At 51.0% G+C, this 22278-nt stretch overlaps 1 protein-coding gene across 3 annotated transcripts in view; it reads right to left on the bottom strand.

Annotated features, from left to right (window-relative positions):
* Positions 1 to 16318, bottom strand: part of COL26A1 (collagen type XXVI alpha 1 chain) — a 196900-nt gene extending 180582 nt beyond the window's left edge. Inside the window, exon 1 of one of the 3 annotated variants that reach the window (XM_077908102.1) lies at positions 15894 to 16318. In XM_077908102.1, coding sequence (XP_077764228.1) covers positions 15894 to 16051 — 158 coding nt within the window. In that variant the 5' untranslated portion in view covers positions 16052 to 16318. The remainder of the gene's footprint in view (positions 1 to 15893) is intronic. The other 2 variants (XM_077908096.1, XM_077908097.1) reach the window with 2 other exon arrangements.
* Positions 16319 to 22278: the final 5960 nt, after the last annotated feature.

The raw sequence follows: 22278 nt of genomic DNA, 5'->3' as shown, positions 1-22278 counted from the left end.
CCAAAGCAGTTAGTCCTTTGCTGGATACTCTGTGTAACCCAGGGACTCTCCCAGAACCTGGATATGGCACCAAACATGACAGATAGGACCCCTGCTCTCAGAAAACTCAGTTTCAATAGAGACAACTCTTAAGTAATTATCTTAGCTTTTAAAAAAAAAAAGATTTTATTTATTTATACATGAGAGGCACACAGAGAGAGGCAGAGACACAGGCAGAGGGAGAAGCAGGCTCCATGTGGGGAGCCCGATGTGGGATTCGATCCCAGGACCCCAGGATCACACCCTGAGCTGAAGGCACACGTTCAACCACTACACCACCCAGGCACACCATCTCTTAAGTAATTATCAAGCGATTAATTATAGGATTGACTTAGAGTTATAATGAGCTCCTAGGTCTGAGAGCAAGCTCTAAGGGCCTTTAACTAAAAGGCCTGGCCTCACTTTGGGGGATAGCAAAGTTACCCTGAGGATGTGATACTTAGGCTGAGCTCAGGAGTTAGTTAACTAGGCCAAGAGAAGCAGAACGCCGAAAGCAGGAAGCAGGCTGAGGTTACAGGGAGCTGGGTGAGCAGAGGACCCAGAGAGGCAAAGAGCAGATTAGGGGGTCTCCCCAGCAAGCTCAGCTACCTTTCCAGGAAGGTGCACATACATGTTCAGGGCTCTTGCATACAGAGAGCCAGAGTCTGAGCTAACTGTCATCATCAGCCATGCGACACAAGAGAGAAAAGAGCCTAGCAAACCCTGTGCAGCCTCGGGATGCCATCGCTGCAGAAACGGTGGGTGCCCGGACAGGCTGAGCCCTCTCAAATCCAGAGAGTCAGCCGTGTGGCCAAGTCAATCACAGAGGCTCAGGAAGAGGAAAGTGCTGATTCCCCCAAATAAGCCCTTCCAGGGCAGCAGGAATGACAAAAATGTCAGATGCCAGAGGCAACTGGCCAGGGCGAAGACAGCTGGAGCCAAATCAGAAGGAAACTGCCACTTTCTGAGCAGAGGCTTCCCCATTGAGACGGTGCTCGCAGGCCCTGGCGCCTCCGGGGCCCCACAGGGCCAGCGGGGTCAGCGGACAGGACAGCCCGGGTGGCCCGGCTCCAGAGCCTGCTCCCTAGGGAAGCCAGAAGCTTAAGCCTTGTGCAGGGGCTCCGAGCAGGAAAGACCCTCTGCAGGGCCTCCCGAGAGGCAGGGACTGGGGGACTTCTCAGCAAATGCTGCACACTCCCTGCCCTTCCAAAATGAGGAAGGGGGTAGGAGGACCAGATACTTTCAGAGACAAAATGCTTGGGCTGGCAGCTGCAGCCAATCATGGGTGCGAGCAACACACACACACACACACACACACACACACACACACGGAGTAAACCCCCATCCTCCTGCAAGCGTTGGACCTCCCCCTCCACCCCCCTCCCGTAGTCTTGCTCAGAGAGGTGGATGTTGTCAGGTGGAGCCCTTGTCAATGGGCAGGAACGTGCGGGAGTAATAACCAGTCTGCATCTAACAAACCCACTTCCTCATTCAATCCCACCCAATCCTATTAGGTTCATGTTACCCCGGAGGCATAGAGTCAATGAGAGGAAGGGCCGGCTGGGCTGTGAGTCCTCCAATCAGGCACGATAGGCTCAAAGAAGCCCTGTCTCCCCACCTGGGTGGCTCAGTAGTTGCGCGTCTGCTCGGGGCGTGATCCTGAGGTCCTGAGTTCAAGTCCCACATCGGGCTCCCCACATGGAGCCTGCTTCTCCCTCTTCCTGTGTCTCTGCCTCTCTCTGTGTGTCTCTCATGAATAAATAAATAAAATAGAATCTTAAAAAAAGAAAAGAAAAGAAAAGAGAAAAGAAAAAAGAAAAGAAAAGAAAAGAAAAGAAAAGAAAAGAAAAGAAAAGAAAAGAAAAAGCCTGTCCCCAAATCCACATTCACAGGGTCTCACTCTCTGGGATGGGAAGTTCATCAGAACTCCTGGGGCCTTGGGGATCCCTGGGTGGCTCAGCGGTTTAGCACCTGCCTTCAGCCAAGGGCGTGATCCTGGAGTCCGGGGATCGAGTTCGGCATCGGGCTCCCTGCATGGAGCCTGCTTCTCCCTCTGCCTGTGTCTCTGCCTCTGTGTGTGTGTGTACATCTCTCATGAATAAATAAATAAATTCTTACAGAAAAAAACTCCTGGGCCCTTTGATTCCACCATGGGCATCTCAGACCCCCCTCTCCGACCCCAGCTGAGGTTCAGCCGGAGTGTGGCCTTGAAAACCCCAGCAGGGTCCTCAGGGATTCAAGAGACAATAGGACCCTTACTCCCGTATTTCCCTGGTCCCCGGCAGCACCAGGTGGGCCACTGCAGGGGGAGTCTGGGAGAAATGCCCCCGGTGAGATTTCTCAAGACCAGCTCCTGAAGGGCGAAGGGTGCTATAAACCACTGACACAGTAACTCTGACCCACTAGGCCAGCGTTTTCCAGAGCGTATCTTCTGGAACACCATCCAAACCAAACGCTCCTCAGAAAAAGAGGTGAGTGGCCTCAATGTCTGTGAAACCACGTTTCCCAGGCTTTGCAAGGCCCCCCCGGCACCCGGTTCATTCTGGGAAAGCCTTCATCATTGAAACGAGCCATGGAAAGTGCTTCCTAGGTTTTGTTCTAAGCACCTTGTGAACATCAGCTCCTGGAAGCTGATCAGATGAAGCTTAAAGGACCTAAACGATCAATTGGATGAAGAACGATCAGATGAAAAACAATCGGATGAAGAAAATACAACCATCATCCCCATTTTGCAGATGAGGAAAGGTCAGATGACTCAGCCAGGGCCACCCAGACCCCGGATTCACACCCTCCTTCCTTATCAGGGAAACTCACTTCCCAAACTGGTTCTCCTAACTGCCATTAACCGCTGGCAGGACAAGCTCCAGAAACCTCACTACGGGCCTTGGGGAGCTGGCAAAGGTCAGCAGGCCAGCGAAGGTCAGCAGTCTGTAGCCACCTCTGACCTTTATGCAGAACACTCTGGAGCCAGCTGCAGGGGAAGTGGAGGAGAGGCTCGGGAGCAGGGAATCCCTGGGTGCCTCAGCGGTCTCGCAGCCTGCCTTCCGCCCAGGGCGTGATCCTGGTCTCCCAGGATCGAGTCCCACATCGGGCTCCCTGCATGGAGCCTGCTTCTCCCTCTGCCTGTGTCTCTGCCTCTCTCTCATGAATAAATAAATAAATAAAATCTTTTTTAAAAAAATTTTTTAAAGGAGGTGGGACCCCCACCTCTCCACCCCCCCCCCACCCCCGGAGAGTTACAGAATTAACCTGGATGGAGTCCAGCTCCTCTCAAGGTGGTCTTGTAATGGGCCACCAAAGAACCATCTACACCCTGGTTTCTGGGAGGTAAGGAAAGGAAGACCAGGCAGGAAAGGCCGGGGACCCTTGACTCCTCGGGGAGGAGAACAGCGTGCCGTGTGTCTACTTCCTTAGGATCGGCTGCAGGATTCCCGAAAATCCTCTAACAGTTAGTTATTGTTACTCTATTCCCTGCCCCAGGCAGAGTTGGTCAGGGTCCAGCTCATACACTCTCGAAGCGGCAATGAAGTGTCGGACCCGTTCAAGCCAAGAGAAGCCTGGAGTAGTGTTCTTATTGCCATAGGAATTGTTTCTCTGGGAATGGATTTTAAAATAACAGACAAGCTGGGGGCGGGGGTGGGGAGGAGAGGAGATTCAGAAAACCCTGGGGCCTTGGGAAAAAGTCTCACCAGATATTTACATCGAGGTCATTCCGTGTGGTTTTTCAGGCCAAGGCCCACTTGTGCACCCATTTCTATTTCAGAGGAGGAAGCAGGACTGCATCAAGCAGGTTGCCTCCATGGCTTCTTTATAGGCGGCTTCCAGAGCTGACCTGGTGAGGACAAGGGGCAGACAAGGACCTCCCTCCTGGACCCCTCAGAAGGATAGAACTGCATGAGGGCAGAGGCTGCAGCCTCCATTTCCCAGAGGAGAGAGGTCAAGGTCTTTGTTCATTCATTCACTCAACAAGCAGCCACGGAATCCCGACGTGTGCAGGCCCATGGCTGCATGCCACAAAAGCCCCATGGAGGAAAAATACAAGTATTTTATAAAAATGCAAGGTGCATTGAACGCCATGCATTGCTGACTTCTCAAAGCTGAGAAAATGCTGTGGTCTTTGCAAAGTTCCAAGGAGCAAAGCCGCCGGCTCCCAGCACCCCCCAAACCCTGGGCAGGGTCAGAAGCCCTGGTCATCAACCTTCCCCTGCCCATCAGCGGTCCACCAAGTGGCCCGGAGTTGCTGACACTGTCTGTTAGCTGGCTCTCCTCCCACCAGCAAAGCTAGCATGAGACCCACTGTGACCATGTCTAGACATAAACCCCAAACTCCTCAGGGTGGCAGAAAGAGGCTTTGCACTCAGGCTGAAAGGGCCCAGCCTGCTCAGCGCCTGCCTGATGCCCTGGATCCAGCCATTCTGAACTCACCCACACTAACACCTACATAACCACTGTCATGCCTCCCAGCCCTGACACGCCGTTCTGTCCACCCAGAACACCCTCCCGTCACTGCCGAGAACACTCCCGTTTATCCTACAAGACCCACGTCACAAGTGACTCCCTGGGAAGTGTTCAGCATGCAGCCCCGATCCATCCACCAGGCCAATGCTTCCCACAGTATGGAGTCCGGGACACCAGCCTGACATAGTGCTCCCCAGAAAAGGGTGCCATGACCTCGTGTGTTTGTGAAACACCCCATCCTCACAACCTCTGCAAGGTACGTGAGCACAGTACCTAGTCACCAGACAAAACAGAGTGTTTCCTAACACGTTTATCTAAGCACTGTATGGACTCATTTAAACTTTGGAACAACCTTACGAAGTATACACTGTAATCCTCATTTTACAGAGGATAAAACTGAGGCACAAGACACCCAAACTCCCTTAGAAAATTGCCAACATCCCTTGCCTGCCTACCCCACTCAGCACACATCACGCTCGCTCAGGGGTCAGTCAGCTCTAACCAGTCTCTAAGGCCCCACTGATCACCATTCATACAATAGGTGCTCAATAGTAGCTCCTTGGAGGTAAGGCGCCAGGAATCCTGTGATCCAGTCACAGAGACAAGGCCTCCCAGATGTGATCATTCCCTCCCAGAGCTTGCAGAGGGCCTTTTGTGCATGCCTTCGGGCAGCCTGCTCTGGCCCTCATGTGGGGGCCAGAGGGGGTGGGGGTGCAGGCAGGGCTGGCTTAGGCACCCTTGTCCCAGGTAGGCTGCTCAGGGCCACAATAGGGAGCAAACAGGCAGGAAAAATGATTCCATCTGCAGGGAAAGAAAATAGGAAGTGAGTTCTCAGGGCGAAAACCACAATCACAGATCCAAGAGGCCCAGGGAGCTGCCTGCAGAGCAGGGAGTTCAGTCCTGGAAAGCTTCCTGAAGGAAGCGGCTTTGTGGCTACCCTATAAAACAGTGGAGTAAAGTCTGGGGGTGGTGTTCTGGGTTAAGAGGAGACACATCAAGGACTCAGCTAGGCTGAAACAATAAGAAAGAGAGTTCAGAATCAGAGCAGAGGCAGGAGAGCCAAGTCTCGAAGGGGGATGGGTAGGGGGTGGAGGGGGCAAGGAGCCCCCCACATTCCCCCAGGGCACAGGGTCTCCCAGGCAGGTCTTAACCCAGAGGGGCTGTGGAATCAATTTTCTGAGTCTTGGCAAGCACTTTTTTTATGAACTCGATAGAATACAATAAAAAAGAGAGTATCACATATGGTAACAGTAAGTATTACTCTGTGAAACTTGTTTCAGATGCACAAGTGTGCATGCGCAGGCATTCTCAGTCACCATATAAAAGGTATTTCTTCTTCTGGGTCTTGATGAAAGAATCTGAAAAGACTGTTCCCTACGCAGTGCTTCTTAAACCTGGCTGCATGATAAACCACCTGGGGAGGCCACTAAAACACAGACCTTGGGCCCCAGACTTCCTGAATCATGGATAGGTCCAGATGGGCCTTGATTCTTTCATCTCCCAGGTTCATCTTGATGAGCCAGACAGCAGCCTGCAGCTCTGGGGACACCACACCTTAAGCACCGGAGCAAAACAGGCTATGTAATTTGTGGGGCACAGTAGAAGAGGAAAATGTGGGGCCCCTCATTCCAGAAGCTAGGGAAATGTTCTGGAAAAGGTACTAAGTTACAAAGCTTTCCCCCCTTCTTCTGAGACCTCCCTCACAGGTGGGTGATGGAGGTCCCCAAGCCTCATGGGGGATAAAATGCAGGTGTAGCAGGGAGGAAACTGGAAGGGAACATTCAGACACAGCCTAATGTGGTCATTGTGATGGAGTCTTTTTGATCAGGGACATTTGGGGAAGGGCCATCTAACTCTCAAAGATGGGGGTATACATGTGGAAACTCACTCCGCTTCTCCCCAGAGGAAACGTGTACACAGAACAGTCTTTTCTTTTTCTTTTTCCTTCTTTTTAAAAATATTTTATTTATTTATTCATGAGAGACACAGAGAGAGAGAGAGGCAGAGACATAAGCAGAGGGAGAAGCAGACTCCCCAGGGGAAGCCCATTGCGGGACTCTATCCCAGGACTCCCAGGATCACGCCCTGTGCCAAAGGCAGACACTCAACCATTGAACCACCTAAGTATCCCAGAACTGTCTTAAATCTAAGCAAGAGGAGCCCCACTCTCAGCTCTGTGCTTTCCAGGGCTTGCATCCAGCCTCCCGCTGGCCACACCCTTCCCCACAGGCAAGGAGGCTGTGGGGTAGAGGGCACATGATCCTCAAGACCACAGCCACCCTTGTAGACCAAGTGCAGGTACCTTGGGGCCTGGGATTCCCTCCCCAACAGCTGGACACACTCAGGCATGAGGTAGGACTATACTTGTTGCAGTTGTTAGGGCAGGATGGGAGGTACCAGGCTAGACTACAGTGTCCACAGCGTGTGCATGAGGCCCCACGAGGGGCAAGGTGTCAGATGGAACAAGAAGGGAAGTCAACAATAGCGCTCCCTGCGCTGCCGAATTCCAGCCTAAAACTCTAGGAGTCTTGAGTTCTAAACGTGAGCCTGACTCCCCGACCCAGTCATTAGGAGGGTAGGTTTGTCAAGGTCAATGATGGAACAGATTTTATTTAATATTTAGACAATATTTGGACATATGATGTATGGGCTCCATCTGTACCCTTGCCACAGACTCTGCAAAAGTGAGGGATGGGCCAAACTTGTAGGTGGTATAGGCTGTGGAAGTCTACTCTCATTCCCACAAGGCTACTTTGCCCAGAATTACTAAACTGGCTATTCAAAATGTACCCCAAGGGGGTGCCTGGGTGGCTCAGTCTGTTAAGTGTCCAATTCTTGGTTTCAGCTCAGATCATGATCTCAGGGTCCTGGGATCAAGCCCACCATCGGGCTCTGCACTTACCAGGGAGTCTGCAAGAGATTGTCTCCCTCTCCCTCTCTCTCTGCTCCTCTCCTGCTCATGCACTCTCTCTATATATATATATATTTTTTTTTTACATACATAAATATATATAATATATAAAAAATATATAATATCTATATAAAATAAAGATTTTATTTATTTATTCAAGAGAGACACACAGAGAGAGGCAGAGACATAGGCAGAGGGAGAAACAGAATCCCTACAGGGAGCCTGATGAGGGATTCAATCCCAGGACCCCGGGATCACGACTTGAGCCAAAGGCAGACACTCAACCACTAAGCCACCCAGGTGCCCCCCTCTCTCTAAAATAAATAAATAATATATTTTTTTAAATGTACCCCAAGAAAAAATTGTTGATAAGGATGCCAAATGCTATAACTCCTATGCCAGGAAGTTCTACACTATCAGAATTATGCACACATTTGCTGTTTAACCCAGGAAACCCACTCGTAACAATGGACCCTAAAGATCAATTTGCAAAACTACAAAATGAATAGTGCACAATGACATATCATGGGGGCATTATACATGACACAAATGGTTAAAACAACACAATGTCAATCAGTGAAGGGCTGAATAAACTATGTCATTCACACCATGCACAACTACGGAGCCATAAAAAGGAACACAGGAGAAACCGGGCATTCTAAGAGGGATGGTGGTGATGCTCACACACTGTAATTGTAGTTCATACCACTAAACTGTACACTTCAAGATGGTTAAGATGGTAAATTTTATGTAATGTGTTCCTTTACCACAGTTTTTTAAACTGAGTGAAAAATGAACACAGAAGATATCTCCACATGGAAAATATCTATGCTGTAGAGCAATCACCAGAGCCCACCAAAGTAGTAGCAAAAAGCCAAGTGCAGAACAATGCAACTGGTACACCACCCTTGCATGAGGGAGAGGAAGTTATACATATGCATGCGCATGCACACACAAATGCTTACATTTGCAAAAAGGAACAATGGAAAGATAAACCAATTCAAAATATGACTATCTACAAAAGTAAGGGAGAAATCAGACAAGTATTCCAATAATTAAATGAAAAAAAAAAAAATGTCAGGGGACACCTGGGCAGCTCAGTTGGTTAAACACCTAACTCTTGGTTTCAGCTCAGGTCATGATCTCTGGGTCCGGGAATTGAGCCCTGCATTGGACTCCATGCTCCCTCTCCCTCCCCCTCTGCTCCTCCCAGCTCTCTCTCTCCCTAATTAATTAATTAATTAATTATTCAAAAAAGAAATGTCAGGATTCGATTAGGACAAGTTCGCAGCCCTTAATGAATGAGCAATGAAGACAATGATCATCAAAACCTGCTGATGTCACAAGAGAAAGAGAAACTACCAGATGTAGTGTGACTCTTGATATGATTGTTGGCAGAACACTACACAACCAAAAAAAAAAAGAATACTACACAACCAAAAAGGGACTTTTGCTAAAATAATCATAAGGGGGAGGAGGAGGAGAAGGAACCAAAACCCACTTAAACCTCTATTTAATTTCCAGTATTTTGGAAATATTGAGGACAGAGGAACATGTTAACAGGCACCATAATCAACACTACCCTTGAAGAAGGAAAACTCTACCAGGCAAAGAAATTGCAAAGAGAAGAGAAGAGGAAACCAGTAGACAGTGGTGTTTTGGTGAAACAGCCAGCTTTCCAGGAAAAAAAAAGTCATGTCTTCCCAAATTAGCTCAGGCCACCACCTATAAAATACCATAGACTGGTGGCTTAAAAGATACTTATTTTTCACAGATATGGAGATGGGCAAGTCCAAGATCAGAGTGCCAGCAGATTTAGTGCCTGGTGAGAGCCCTCTTTCTGGCTTGCCAATGGCCACCTGCTCTCTGTGTCTTCACGTAGCAGACAAAGATAGAGAGCTCGTGCCTGGGTTTCTCTTCCCTTTCTTACAAGGACAGCAATGCCATTATGAGGACCCCAACCTCACAACCTCATCTAAACCTAATTACCGCCCCAAGGTCTACCTCCAAATGTCATCATATTGGGGGTAGGACTTTGACATACCCCAATGTGGGACTCGGTTAAAGGACCCCAGGATCACAACCTGAGCCAAAGGCAGATGCTTAACCAAACACCACCCAAGTACCCCTGGGATATAGTTTAAAATGCTCCATATGGGGGTGCTCAGCTCGCTCAGTTGGTAGAACATGAGACTCTTCATCTCAGGGTTGTGAATTCGAGCCCCATGTTGGGCATGAAGCCTACTTAAGAAAGAAATAAATAAAACAAAATGCTCTACACACACAAACAGAATGTGTGTGTTGGAGGACAGAGGGGAGTAGGATAAGTGTGGCAAAGTGCATAGTTAACAAAGCCCACTCAGAGTACAAGGGGGTTTATTTTGCTCTCTACTTGGGTATAGGTTTACAACATCTGCAGAAAAAAAATATTTTTTTAAGATTTTTATTTATTTATGAGAGACAAAGAAAGAGAGGCAGAGACACAGGCAGAGGGAGGAGAAGTAGGCTCCATGCAAGGAGCCCAATGTGGGACTTGATCCCGTGAATCTGGGATTACACCCTGAGCTAAAGGCAGACGCTCAACCACTGAGCCACCCACGCGTCCCAGAAAAAAAGTTTTATATGCTGCATTTTTAAATGTCTCCCAAATCAAGATTTTTCAAGTCCAGAGAGAACAGTGGTTCCAAATGGGTGTGATTTGGCCCCCAGGGGACATTTGGCAGTGTCTGGAGACACTTATGGTTGTTTCAGTTGGGGGCAAGGGTGTGCTCCTGGTATTCAGTCGGGAGAGACCAGGGATGTTGCTGGACACCCTGCAATGCCCAGGACAGCTGCATGACAAAGGGTTACCCAGTCCTCGGTGTCAAGGGTACCGAGGATGAGAAACCTTGAGACAGAGGTGAGCAGAGTGTTCTAGGTGCTCATGGGAGAGCATTCCAAACAAATTAAACAGCAGATGCAAAGAAACAGAAATAACTAACACAGTATAGCTGGCATAGAAGACAAAAGTTGGGCTTTAAAAAGGCAGCCTTTGTATGAGATGCTGGAGAGAGTGGATTTTATCATAAAGGCCAAGGATGCAAATATATCACACGTGCCTCCATTTCCCTGTCCCTCAGGCACAGAGACATCACTCAATGCTCTTGGTACTCCTCACAGAGCCCAGACTCTACCTCAGAATCCTTCTTAACCCACTGGCCTGGGCAGCTCCTACCAGTGACTAAGAGTTGACCTAAGAATTGAAACCTGTGTGCCAAGCTGATGCAGGCGATGGTGAGCCACCATAGGGAATCAGAGGAGAGTGGCCTCTACTGCAGCTGACAGAGGTCCACTGGGCAGTGGTGCAGAGGAGAAAGACGGATCCTTATAGAACTAAAACGCCCCCCCCACACACACACAGGGGCTAAGTTGGTCATGGACCAGGCTACACAGCCTCAGCATCATAGGGCTGGCATGTACAATGCCCCATCACCAGGTACCCGGGCAGAGAGGCAGGAAGCCCCGATGCCAGACCCCATCACCACTACCAATGAGCAACAGCTTTGCTAAAGCAGATCGACAACTCTCCTGACCCTCCATAGAAGGCTGGAGGGTCCCCCAGGGGCCTTTCTGGGCATCTGAGAGACAAGGTCAAGGGGACAGGAAGTTGAAGGTAGGAAGGCCACCAAGATGGGACAAGCAGAAGGCTAAGAGAAGACAGAGTGAGCAAAGGAAGGGTCAGCCAGGTGAGCGAGGGGTAGGATGGAAGAGCCTGAGTCCAGAATTTATGGCACTGACATATTGAGGTGTGAGGAGGTTCCTCCTGGGAAGTGAAAGCCTGGCAAGGCACAAGGCCAAGGACAGTGGCTAAGGTGCAAGAGGGGGGCAGGGCAGAGGGCGACTAGAGTAACATGGGGTAGTGGTGATCAACACACCTGGACATCCAGGTGCCCAGAATAATGGCAGAATGGGGGAGGGGTGCAAAGGGAGTGGGCAGCCTTGAGAGAGCGTGGTAAGGTTGACAAGACCACGCAGGTACAGCCACAAGGATGGAACAGGCCACCAGCCGGTAGGGTGTAGGAGGAACTATTACTCACACAGTAGAATCAGCATTGTCCAAGGTGTGACCCGAAAAGAAAGCAGCTAGCACACCCAGATGATCTGCAGGAAGAGCTGGTCAGTGGGGCTGCAGGGTGAGGGGCAGCCTATGGCACAGAAGACCAGAGGGCCAGAGGATGGCCGTGGGAGCAGGCCTGCGCATGTGGTTAAGCAGCTCAGAATCTGTCCTGACCACAGTGAGAACAATCGAATGACGTCGATCCGTTTTTTGCAAACCCAGCATTTCTGTGCACTCCTCCAGCTCTTGGTGTCTTGCACATGGGGGCTCCCAGCAAGCCTCATGCCCAGCATCCTGGTCTCCATGTTATCCTCATCGTGCAGACCAAGACACAGACTCAGGGAGGTTAGGTTACATGTGCAAGCCTATGTCGTGAATTATGGGCAGAGCCCAAAGCCCCCACCACGCCGAGGTGGGAGGAGCAGTGGCCCTTAGACTGGCCCTGCCCCAGGCCGGGGGTCCTGCTCTAGCCTCTTCTAGCCATGCCCCTCCCACCAGATGACGAGGCTGTGGGGCCAAGAGAATTTGCCCATCCGGGCCATCCTTCCAGGCAGACCCGGCAGCCAACATGCCCCCTTCTAGGTCAAGGAGCTTGGAGTGAACTTGGAATGAACTTGGACATGCAGCTTGAGAAGTCCATAAGCCTGTGCGTAAAGCCCCTCACAGTGTGGGAGGAATCCACCATAGAGGGTGGGCCAAAGCCAGCCCTCCCCCACCACCATTTTCCAGAACAGAAATCTAAGGCATCTATGAATTCCTCATTGACCCGGCTTTCCAGGTCACTGAGAAGGTACACTCACCAAGGCTGGTGGACAGAACCCACTCACCTAACCATCCGCTAGACTGAGTCATAGCAGGTAGACATTTAGCCCTACAGTGTGTGAGCTCCATGTGTTCTCATGCCTCGGCACTATATAAGGGTACGTGCTTTCTGGAATGAGCACTCTCCTTCAGGGGAGAAGCAAAAACCAGCTTTGTCCTATGTCCCCTGCCTCACAAAACCACTCTCTGGACATACTCATTCCTTTCTCTGCTGAAATCTGGGCAGGTCCCACATATCTTCTGGTTTCTCCTACTCAGAAGACCACATCCACTCCAAAAATTAATATTAAAGCTTTATCTTTTGGGATGCCTGGGTGGCTCAGTGGTTGAGTGTCTGCCTTCCGCTCAGGTCATGATCCCGGGATCCAGGATCGAGTCCCACATCCGGCTCCCTGCGTGCAGCCTGCTTCTCCCTCTGCCTGTGTCTCTGCCTTTCTCTCTCTCAGAGTCTCTCATGAATAAATAAATAAAATCTTTTAAATAAATAAATAAAGCTTTCTCTTTTATCTAAATTAAAACTTCTTCCTCCAGACGTGTAACACGGATAAGGCTAGAACCCCTTGTCTGGTCTCACTCCTTATGCCTTGATCACTCGCTGCTTCTCTGGCCCCTTTAGGGTTGGATAAAGAACAGAGGTGAGGAGGAGACAACAGACAAGATCCCCGCCCCCCCAACCCCCCACCCCCAGTAAATATCTGTGGCAGAGAAGGGAGGGAGACAAGGAGGCAAGGAGAAAGGGAAGTGGGTGAAATTTGCATACTTTAAAGAGTTTCACAAATGTATTAGGCTTACTAGGATAGAATGGAAAAACTGGGGCAGGGGATTAGGGGCTCTGTTTTCAGTGCAGGCCTGCAGGTAGATTAATGCTGCATTTCCCTTCAGGTTTGATTTGGCATCTGAACAGCTCTATGGCTGGCAAAAATCATTAGTGGCTCACATGCAGGGCTGCTAGACCAGACCTCTGAGGAAGTGGGGTCCTTTTTTTTTTTTTTTTTTTTTTAACCAAAATTACTTAAATAGACGGATCCACCCTGGGCTTCGGACAGAGGTGATCAGATCAGAACATCCTGGGTTAGGCAAGATGTCCACAAGCACATGTCAGACCCAGTTGCCCTGCCCAGAGGCATGGACATAAGCAAGTACACACGCGCACTCACACACACATGTGTGCACACTGGTGCACGCAGAGGAAAGAGAACACAAACCACATCCAAAAATCAGATGCCAACAGGAGCAATACCGTGAAATAAAGGAAGACTTTCAAGAAGTCTTTCAAGATTTGTCAAGAAACAGCTCTGTCGTTTGGCCCATCGACGGAGACCAAGCCACTGTAAACACACATACGGAGCCAAAGCAGAGGCCAGGGCTGTGAAGGGCACTGCGCCAAACGCTGTCTCCAAGTCCTCTGCTTCTGGGGCTTTTGAACTTCGAGGATGCAGGGCACCTGTGACTGACCGTCCATGAGACACAGAAGCGGGTGACATCAGGCCAGCTCAAGCCTGCAATGCCCATGCTGGGACTGTGCCTAGCAACGTTCAGTTATGCTCCGGAGCGTCAATCTCAAGCATCTGGAACCTGCCCCAAGCCTCCTTAACATCTCCTAGTATCCTATTTGGGAATCCATTTTCCCAGATTTATCCAGATCCTCCCTAATTTACCTTCTCCCCGCTCCCATCCTTGGCAAGAGTTCTGGAAGATGACCACAATTGTTTGGACCTCTTTTTATTTATGCTAAAACAATCCCTTCCAAGTTTCTGTGGCGGTCCCCAAGCTCCAGCCCACCAAACACTAGAACACCAGTCCCCATTCACTCAGTTTCCCCATCGACTTCACCTCTGGCTGTTCTCAGCATGCCTGTTCCACCCTGCAGGAGCCTTTTTTAGTTTTCCTTCCCACACCTTTTAATTACAAATATAGTACATGAATATGTGCTCCTTGTAAGAGATGCTAACAAGACACCAGTAGAGGGAGGGAAAAAATGGAAGTCCACCCACCTCACCGCCCTCTGCCCTCCAGCCTCGGGTCTCTCCATATAGATCACTGCAAGAAATGTTTGCCCACAAGCTTTTTTTCCTGGGCATTGAAATACCCATAAATCCGAGTGTTTTTTCATGAATGAGATCATGTTATACATATCATTCTACAACTTGAAAAGTTTATTTTTTCAGACTATTCTCATATGGAAGTGTGCAGAGGCCACACTACTGTGGGTGTTTGGAGAATACTACTAATAGAAGCCATGGGTAAGTATTTCCAAACAAAATCAGGGAAGTAAAATTGTATGCAAAGTTTTCCAGAAGCACTTTTTTTTTTTTTGCTTTTCTGAGTCTCGCCTTACCCAGCCATTAAGTGTACAGCCCGCCCAGCACAAAACATCCCAGTTTCCCCGGGGCCCTAAGACATTGCCAGGATTCATCTTGGTAGCTCACTCGGGTTTGGTAAATAAATACCAGGAAGGAGAAAGAACTGGGACCTGTCTCTTGCCTTCCTCCCTAATAATCAGCAGAGGGGCGCGGCAGAAAGCATAGGTTTTGGAGAAAGCAGGCAGAAGAAGGTCAGTCCTGAGTTGCCACAAACTTGGGGACCTCCCTCTGGGGCTCAACGTCCGCACTTCAAGGAAAGATAATGCTGTAACCGATCCCCCTGGAGTGGTTTTAGGATCAAAAGGCGTGGGGAGTCCCGGTGAATGCACGTTGTGTGCTGCAGGGAGCTCGTACAGCCGCGTGAGTTGTAATTATTAAATGAGGAAAAGCTAGATTCGAGGGGGCTGCGCAAACCGGGCGTTTGGCAACTTTTGCTCGCGTGCTTAAGCATCGTTTTCGCGTTTTGCGGGGGAGGGGGGTTCAACCGCGCGGTGGGGAGGCGCCGGCCCCACCGTCCCGGGGATGGCCAGGGCGCCACCTGCCGGCAGAGGAGGAAGCGCCGGTGCGTCCCGGCACCTCGGGCGCCGCGACCCCGCGCCTCCTCCCGCCCCGCCGCGGATCCATCCGAGCCGAGCCGGGGTCCGGGTCCCCGGGTGGCTGGGGGAGGCGCAGCCGAGGCTCCTCCGCGTCCGCAGCCCCCCAGACGGGACAGAGTCGTCCCTCGGGTGTCCCCGCGCAGCCGGCAGGAGAGGCGGGAGACCCGGACGCTCGGCCTCGGCAACCCGGGAACCTGCTCCCCAACACAAAGCCGCGGCCGCGCAGGTGAGCCCGGCGGAGCCACGTGAGCCGGGAAACACGCGGGGACCGAGCCACGGTCGCCCCCGCCGCGCGCGCCCGCCGCAGGTTCCCGCCACCTCCTCCCGGCGCCGGGAGCCGGAGGGGCGAAGGTTGGGAGCGCAAAGAAAGGAAGAGACGGGGTGGGCGCGGCCGGAGACCGCCGCAGCCCGAGCCCCGCCGCCCGGGCCCGACCACCCGGATCCGCGGGGCCGCGCAGCCCCCACCGGCCCGCACCGCCAGCGCCCAGCGCCCAGCGCGCAGCCCCCAGCGCCCAGCGCCCAGCGCGCAGCCCCCAGCGCCCAGCGCCCAGCGCCCAGCGCCCAGCGCGCAGCCCCCAGCGCCCAGCGCCCAGCGCCCAGCGCCCAGCCCCCAGGCCCGCGCCACTCACCGGCGGCTCCCGTAGCCGCTGCCGGGGGAGCCGGCGCCCGGCTCGGGGTAGCCGTGCTGCTGCAGGGCTGCGGCCGGGAAGGGGTACAGGAAGCCGGTGGCCAGCGCCGACCCGCAGAGGCAGCAGCACGCCCAGGGCAGGAGGAGAGCCAGCTTCATCTTGCGCAGCCGCCCGGGGGAGCCGGAGCCCGGGCGCGAGGACAGGCGGGAGCGCAGCCGCGGCCGGACCGGACCCGCGGCCCCGCCGGCAGCAGAGCGGGGGAGCCGGCGAGCGAGCGGAGCCCGGCGACGACTTGGAAGTTTCTGGGGGCGCCCACGCCTCTCCAGGGCCGCCGTTTCAAATTCGGCGAGGTGGGCTCTGCGCCGTCAAAGGGGGCGTGGGGCTTTTTCATTAACCCTCGGCGGTCCGCGGCCGAGGAGGCGCCGGCGGCTGGCGCGGGGGTCCGGGGAGCCGCGCGCCCGGGAACCTGCCCGGGCCCCTGCGGCCGCGCGCACACGCCCTGTAGGAGCTTCCCAGCCAAGCCCCGTTCGGGTCCGCGGACGCTCGTGGGGCGTCCACTGCACGCCGGGCAGTTTCACCTGCCCAAAGCTTTTTACTCCCCACAACACTGCCCTCTGTATTAGGGGGCACCGTTCCCATTTATCAGAGGTGGAAACCGAGGCTCACGAGAAGTCGGCCGAAAAATAACACGATCCTGGCCCAAGGCCCTTTGGACCAAACTATTGACCACCCAGGCTTGCCTCGAATCCTCTTCCTGTTCACCTCCACCCTCTACCTGGATAGCTGTCTCTCCAAGGTGAGCCCAGAAGGAGGAAAGGGCTGGATTTGGCGTGAGAAGTTGTCCCTGGAGTCACCGGGTTCATGAGGCATCGGATCTGAAAAGTAACTGATGGGGGGAGTGGGGGGAGATCTAATACAATCCCGCCTTTTAGAGATGGTTCAGCGGAGTCCCAGATCCCATGCTGAGCCCATCACCAACCTGGCCCCAAGTTGGTCTTTTCTGGACTGCAGGACCCCCACAGCAGTGTACCTCATGCGAGACGCAGGTGGGACCTGAAATCCAGCCTGTGCGGGACTCCCCAGGTTGGGGGTCTTTCTAATTCTCTCCCAGAGGATCCTAGGGGCTGGCAGAGGCCCTGAGGCCACCTCTGGCTCTGTTAACAGTGGGGAGCTCCTAGTCTGTAAAATGTCTGTACATCTGGAGAAAAGTCATCCAATGTGGAAGTGCTTAATGGGCTGCAATACATTTGGTAAGAGAACTGTGGGATTGGTTTTAGAGGAGGACAGGAAGATGGCCTTGGGAACGTAGTCGGAAAGGCCCACTCCCATGGCTTTTGCCCTCTTTTTTTACATATCCCACCGGTACCCCCTTGAGTGTATAGCCCAAAATATATCCAACACTGCTTCACCCTCTCCCCAAACTACCCCTCTTTCTCCACTCAGTTCGTGCAAATCTTGCCGAAGCCTTTTCAGTGGCACCTCCACACTTCCCAGGTCCCCAGTCTGAGTAGGACTCAGGATGCATGAGTCCATCTCTGAGTGGGCAACACATTATGGGAAGCATCACTTGGACCTAGAATGACTTCCTTTTCATCTTGCTCTCCATCCACCTCTTGATATCTAAAAGATTTGGAGAATTTGAGGTATCGGGGTATTTTCACAGCCTCCCCCAAAACTGATCCATGCTCCCTGGACAGTTGGCCAACACCCAGTAAGTGATGAGGTCATTCCTCATCTCCCAGGAATTTGTAAACATTCTTTCTTCTTCCTCTCCTTTACTTTCATCATGAGACAAGAGAATTTCCATGTTACTGTAAATAATCTTTATGCTGCAGGCATGACAGTAAAGAGAACAAGATTAGTATTTTAAGAATTTCCTTTTTGGGGCGCCTTGGGTGGCTCAGGCGGTGAAGCGTCTGCCTTCGGCTCAGGTCATGATCCTAGGACCCATGATCGAGCCCCATATCAGGCTCTCTGCTCAACAGGGAGTCTGCTTCTCCCTCTGCCTGCCCCCGCTCGTGCTCTCTCTCTCACTATCTCTGTCTCTCAAATAAACAGATAAAATCTTAAAAATAAAAAGTAAATCAAAAAAGAATTTCCTTTTTATCTTAAAGTCACTTTTTCCAGGGCCACAGGCTGTACCCCAGCTAGAACGACCTCAGAGAGGACAGAATAACACTACTCCGTACACTGCTGGATTCTTTTAGAATGATAAGCTGTAGGAAAAGAATTCATTCATCCCAGCAACTTCCGGACTGAAGCAGTTGTCTGAGTTTGGTCCTCCCCTTCACAGCTAGGACAATAAGTTCATTCTGGCCCCATGACCGCGTACCAGGCAACTTCTGTGTGTCCCGCGCTGTGCTGCGTGCAGTGAAGGCTAGTAGAAAAGCAAGTAACATGGTTGTCACCCTCGGGGTGCTTGTGCCATTTTTCAGGAAGGCTTCCCCCCCACCCACCAGGAAGGCTCTAAAATGGCAAAAGTCAGCCAGCAGTTTGGACAAATGTTCTGCAAACAAGAGGAAGTTCCATTTAGATGGTAAGAGATAAAAATACAAAGATGCATAAAATCAAGAAAAGAAATATGATATCTCCCACACAGCCCAGACCCCAGAAGCCCCATGTCTACTCCTGCCCCCCATCCTCATGCCCTCAAACTTGCTGATAACCTGGAGTAAACTCCCCTCTCTGGTCCTCCCCAGTGTCTTTATTTGTAAAGTGAAAACCGGACTGGCTTGTCTCTGAAGATCTTTCCAGTTCTGGTCTTCAGAAACTCACTTTTCCCTTCATCCTCCACTCCTCCCCTCTCCAAGGCAGCTATGGATATACCCAAGCTGATTAAGCTGTCACTCCTCTAGGCAAGATTTTCAGCTGCTGCAACCCCCTCCCCACCAGCAGGGCCATGGAAGCCAAGAAGAATGGAGAACAGTTCAGCGGCATCACACTAAACTCCTGTCAGAGAAGCCAGTGAGTAGAATCCAACTCCAAGTCCCAGCTGTGTGACCTTGGACAAGTTACCTAACCTCTCGGAGCGTCCTCACTGTAAAATCAGAGTAATGATAACGGCACGTATGTTTGTTTGGGTTTGCTAAAAGAATTTAATGAATGATTCACACAAAGTGCCTGAATGCTGCAGGTAACACTTTATAATGGTCGATAACTGTTAATTATAATTTGCTTGGCTTGGGATCCCTGGGTGGCGCAGCGGCTTGGCGCCTGCCTTTGGCCCAGGGCGTGATCCTGGAGACCCGGGATCGAATCCCACGTTGGGCTCCCGGTGCATGGAGCCTGCTTCTCCCTCTGCCTGTGTCTCTGCCTCTCTCTCTCTCTGTGTGTGACTATCATAAATAAATTTAAAAAAAAATTAAAAAAAAAATAATTTGCTTGGCTTTGGTGAGGGATTAAATTGAAGAACACCACCCTTCTCAAACCCCAATGGTGGAACTGACCAGAGTGTGCAGAGCTTTCTCAGGCGGCTCGGAGTATGTCTTCTTCCATCTTCAACAAATTAAAACAAAAATTTATTTTAAAACAAAAAAGGGAAGGCCACCTGGATAGCTCCATTGATAGATCATCCAACACTTGATCTCAAGGTTGTCGGTTCAAGTCCTACATGGGGCCTGGAACCGACTCTAAAAAAAAGAAAGATAAAAAATTTTAAAATAAAAAATAAATCAAATATGGGGATATTATTGTGTATTACGTGCAATTTGTGTTATATTTTTAGATAGAACATACTTGTGGTGGGTGGCAACCGTGGGAAAGTTTGAGCACCCTGAACTAAAGGGCTAGGCAATACCCTTGTAACTGAATGGTCCTCAATCATTAGAATTGATTAGCTGGTCTTGTCACCGTGGCACACAACACTTGTCTCAATATTACACAACTATGCCTGTGGCACCCCCAAATACACATTAACACTTTTGGGGAGGCAGATACCACCATTCCCAAGAGCCCCAGAAATTGAGCCATACGGGCTCAGAGCTAGGGGCACCTGGGTGGCTCAGTGGTTGAGCGTCTGCCTTTGGCTCAGGGTGTGATCCCAGGTCCTGGGGTTGAGTCCCGCATCTGACTCTCCGCAAAGAACCTGCTTCTCCCTCTGCCTATGTCTCTGCCTCTCTCTCTCTGTCTCTCATGAATAAATAAGATATTTTTTAAGAAAAATGGGGGTACTCAGAGCTGGAACCCTATCTACAGTGCTGGGTCTTTCCTCCTCTCTTCCTTGGTGACCTTGGGGGATCGCATAACCTGTCCCTCTCAACCTCAATATAATAAAATCCCAACAAAAACGAGGATTGGCAGGGCTTTACTGAGTGCCTCAACTGTTTGCCACAACTCTACATGGACAGGCAGGGGTTCTCAGAATTACCATTTTTCAGACAAGAAGTTGAGAGAAGGGATTTGTCTAGGACCCTATACCCTTCCTCATTTTGTAAGTTGAAAAGTGCCTTAAAAAATGACTTGTTTGTACAAAGAGGGATCAGATTTCTTGGTAAAAGGAGACAACCCCCCCAACACACACGCACACACACTCAAATAGTGGGCTCCTCCACAACTCTATTGTGAGGACTTTCTGATAAGAAAAATATCAGTAAGCATCCTCTTCCTCAGACAAAAAGCAGATCTTCTGTTCTGCTGAAGTCAGCAGAATGAACCACTGAACAGAGAAGTAAATACTCATCAAGCCGAAGCCAAGGTAAATATTGACCTTCTGGCATGATAAATCCTTCTGTTAATCTAAAACAGAAATCTCCCCCTCCCCCTCAAATGCCCTATTGGTCGTGGATTCTGCAGTTTCCCCCAGAAGTTCAGGGAGGCAATGCAGGCACAGAGCAGGTTTCCTCTCATTTCTCCAACAGCCCCTAATCCCAGCTGTTCCGGATCCCAGGACAGCACAGCAAATGGGCTGGGTTGATTCAAGGTAGTAGGACAGTCACAATTGAAGGGCTTCTTTGTTCTGCTCCAAACTTTCTATCCTTGGCCAGGACAGGATGCGAGCAAAACATGGATATTCTGGAAGATGTGAACCCTCAATTTTTCTTCTATCCCTACACACCTCCACAGGCATCCAGCCAGGCCCTAGAAAAGGGGTCACTTCTTTGCTCAGCAGAACTGCGGGTATAAGCCTACCTGTTTCCCCAGACATTGGTCTTGAAATAGATGTTCAGGGGCACCTGGTGGCTCAGTGGTTGAGCGTCTGCCTTTGGCTCAGGGTGTGATCCTGGGGTCCTGGAATCAAGTCCCGCAGTGGGCTTCCCACAGGGAGCCTGCTTCTCCCTCTGCCTGTGTCTCTGCCTCTCTCTGTGTGTCTCTCATGAATAAATAAATAAAATCTTAAAAAATAAAATAAAAAGGAATAGATGTTCAGAAGACAGCAGATTGGTTGCCTATCACAAGAGCCCATGATCTCAAACAGAATTTTGAAAGGAAAACGAACCCCCCATCAAAAAAGTGTCAAAAACAAAACCTAAAAAACACCCAAAAATAGGGAGTCTGCCTAATTGCCAATGCCAAAAGCCCAACTCATATGGTGATAAGTTTGCTCCCAGATGTAGCCGCAGCTAAGACAGTGCTTTCCCAAAGAGCTTAACGAGGAGGCTCTGTGATAAAGAAAGAGGATAGGATGAGTTACTGGGCTCCGTCCGCTGCTGTAACGGAATACCACAGACGAGGGGGCTTATAAACAACAGAAATTTCTTTCTTACAGTTCTAGGAGCTGGAAGTCCAAGATCAAGGGGCTGATAGATTCGGTGTTAGTTGAGGGACGCTGCCTGGTTCATGCATGGCCGTCTTCTCACTGTGTCCTCACATAGCAGAAGGGACAACAAGGGAGCTCGCTGGGGCCTCTTTTATGAGGACACCAGTCCTGTTCAGGAGGGCTCCACCCTCTTGAACTAAGCACCTCCTAAAGGCCCCACCTCCTGATTCCATGGCACTAGGGATTAGGATCTCACCGTGTGAATTGGGGTGGAGTGGGGGACACCAATACACAGTCCACTGCAGGGGACTGAAATTATAAAATGATGAAGAGGCAACACCAGGAGAGTGTTGGCTTTACCTTGGTGCAGAGATGAAGACGGTAGGGTGTTGAGACACAATGACGCCACATAACGATGTCCCTCCCACAAGTGCCCAAGCTGATGGGGAGCTCTGCCCGGGGCTCCTCACCCCATGCCCTGCCCGGTGCTGTGGCTCAGCACTTAGGGCTACCACCATGAGAGTATAGAAAGGCACATCGACCGTGAGTGGCTGGGAAGAGTGGCCGGGGCAGGCAGGAGGGGCCACAGGAGGGATGTTGGCCTTGGATGACAGAAGACTAGCAGGACATGATCCAGATCTCTCAAGTCGTGCAGAAGAAAGGAATCAGACTTGTTCTTTGAGCCTCGAT

Source organism: Canis aureus, chromosome 8 (genome assembly GCF_053574225.1).
Source record: "Canis aureus isolate CA01 chromosome 8, VMU_Caureus_v.1.0, whole genome shotgun sequence".
NCBI classification, from domain to species: Eukaryota; Metazoa; Chordata; class Mammalia; order Carnivora; family Canidae; genus Canis; species Canis aureus.
Note: the sequence above shows the minus strand (reverse complement) of the source record. Positions and strands in the feature narration are given on the sequence as shown.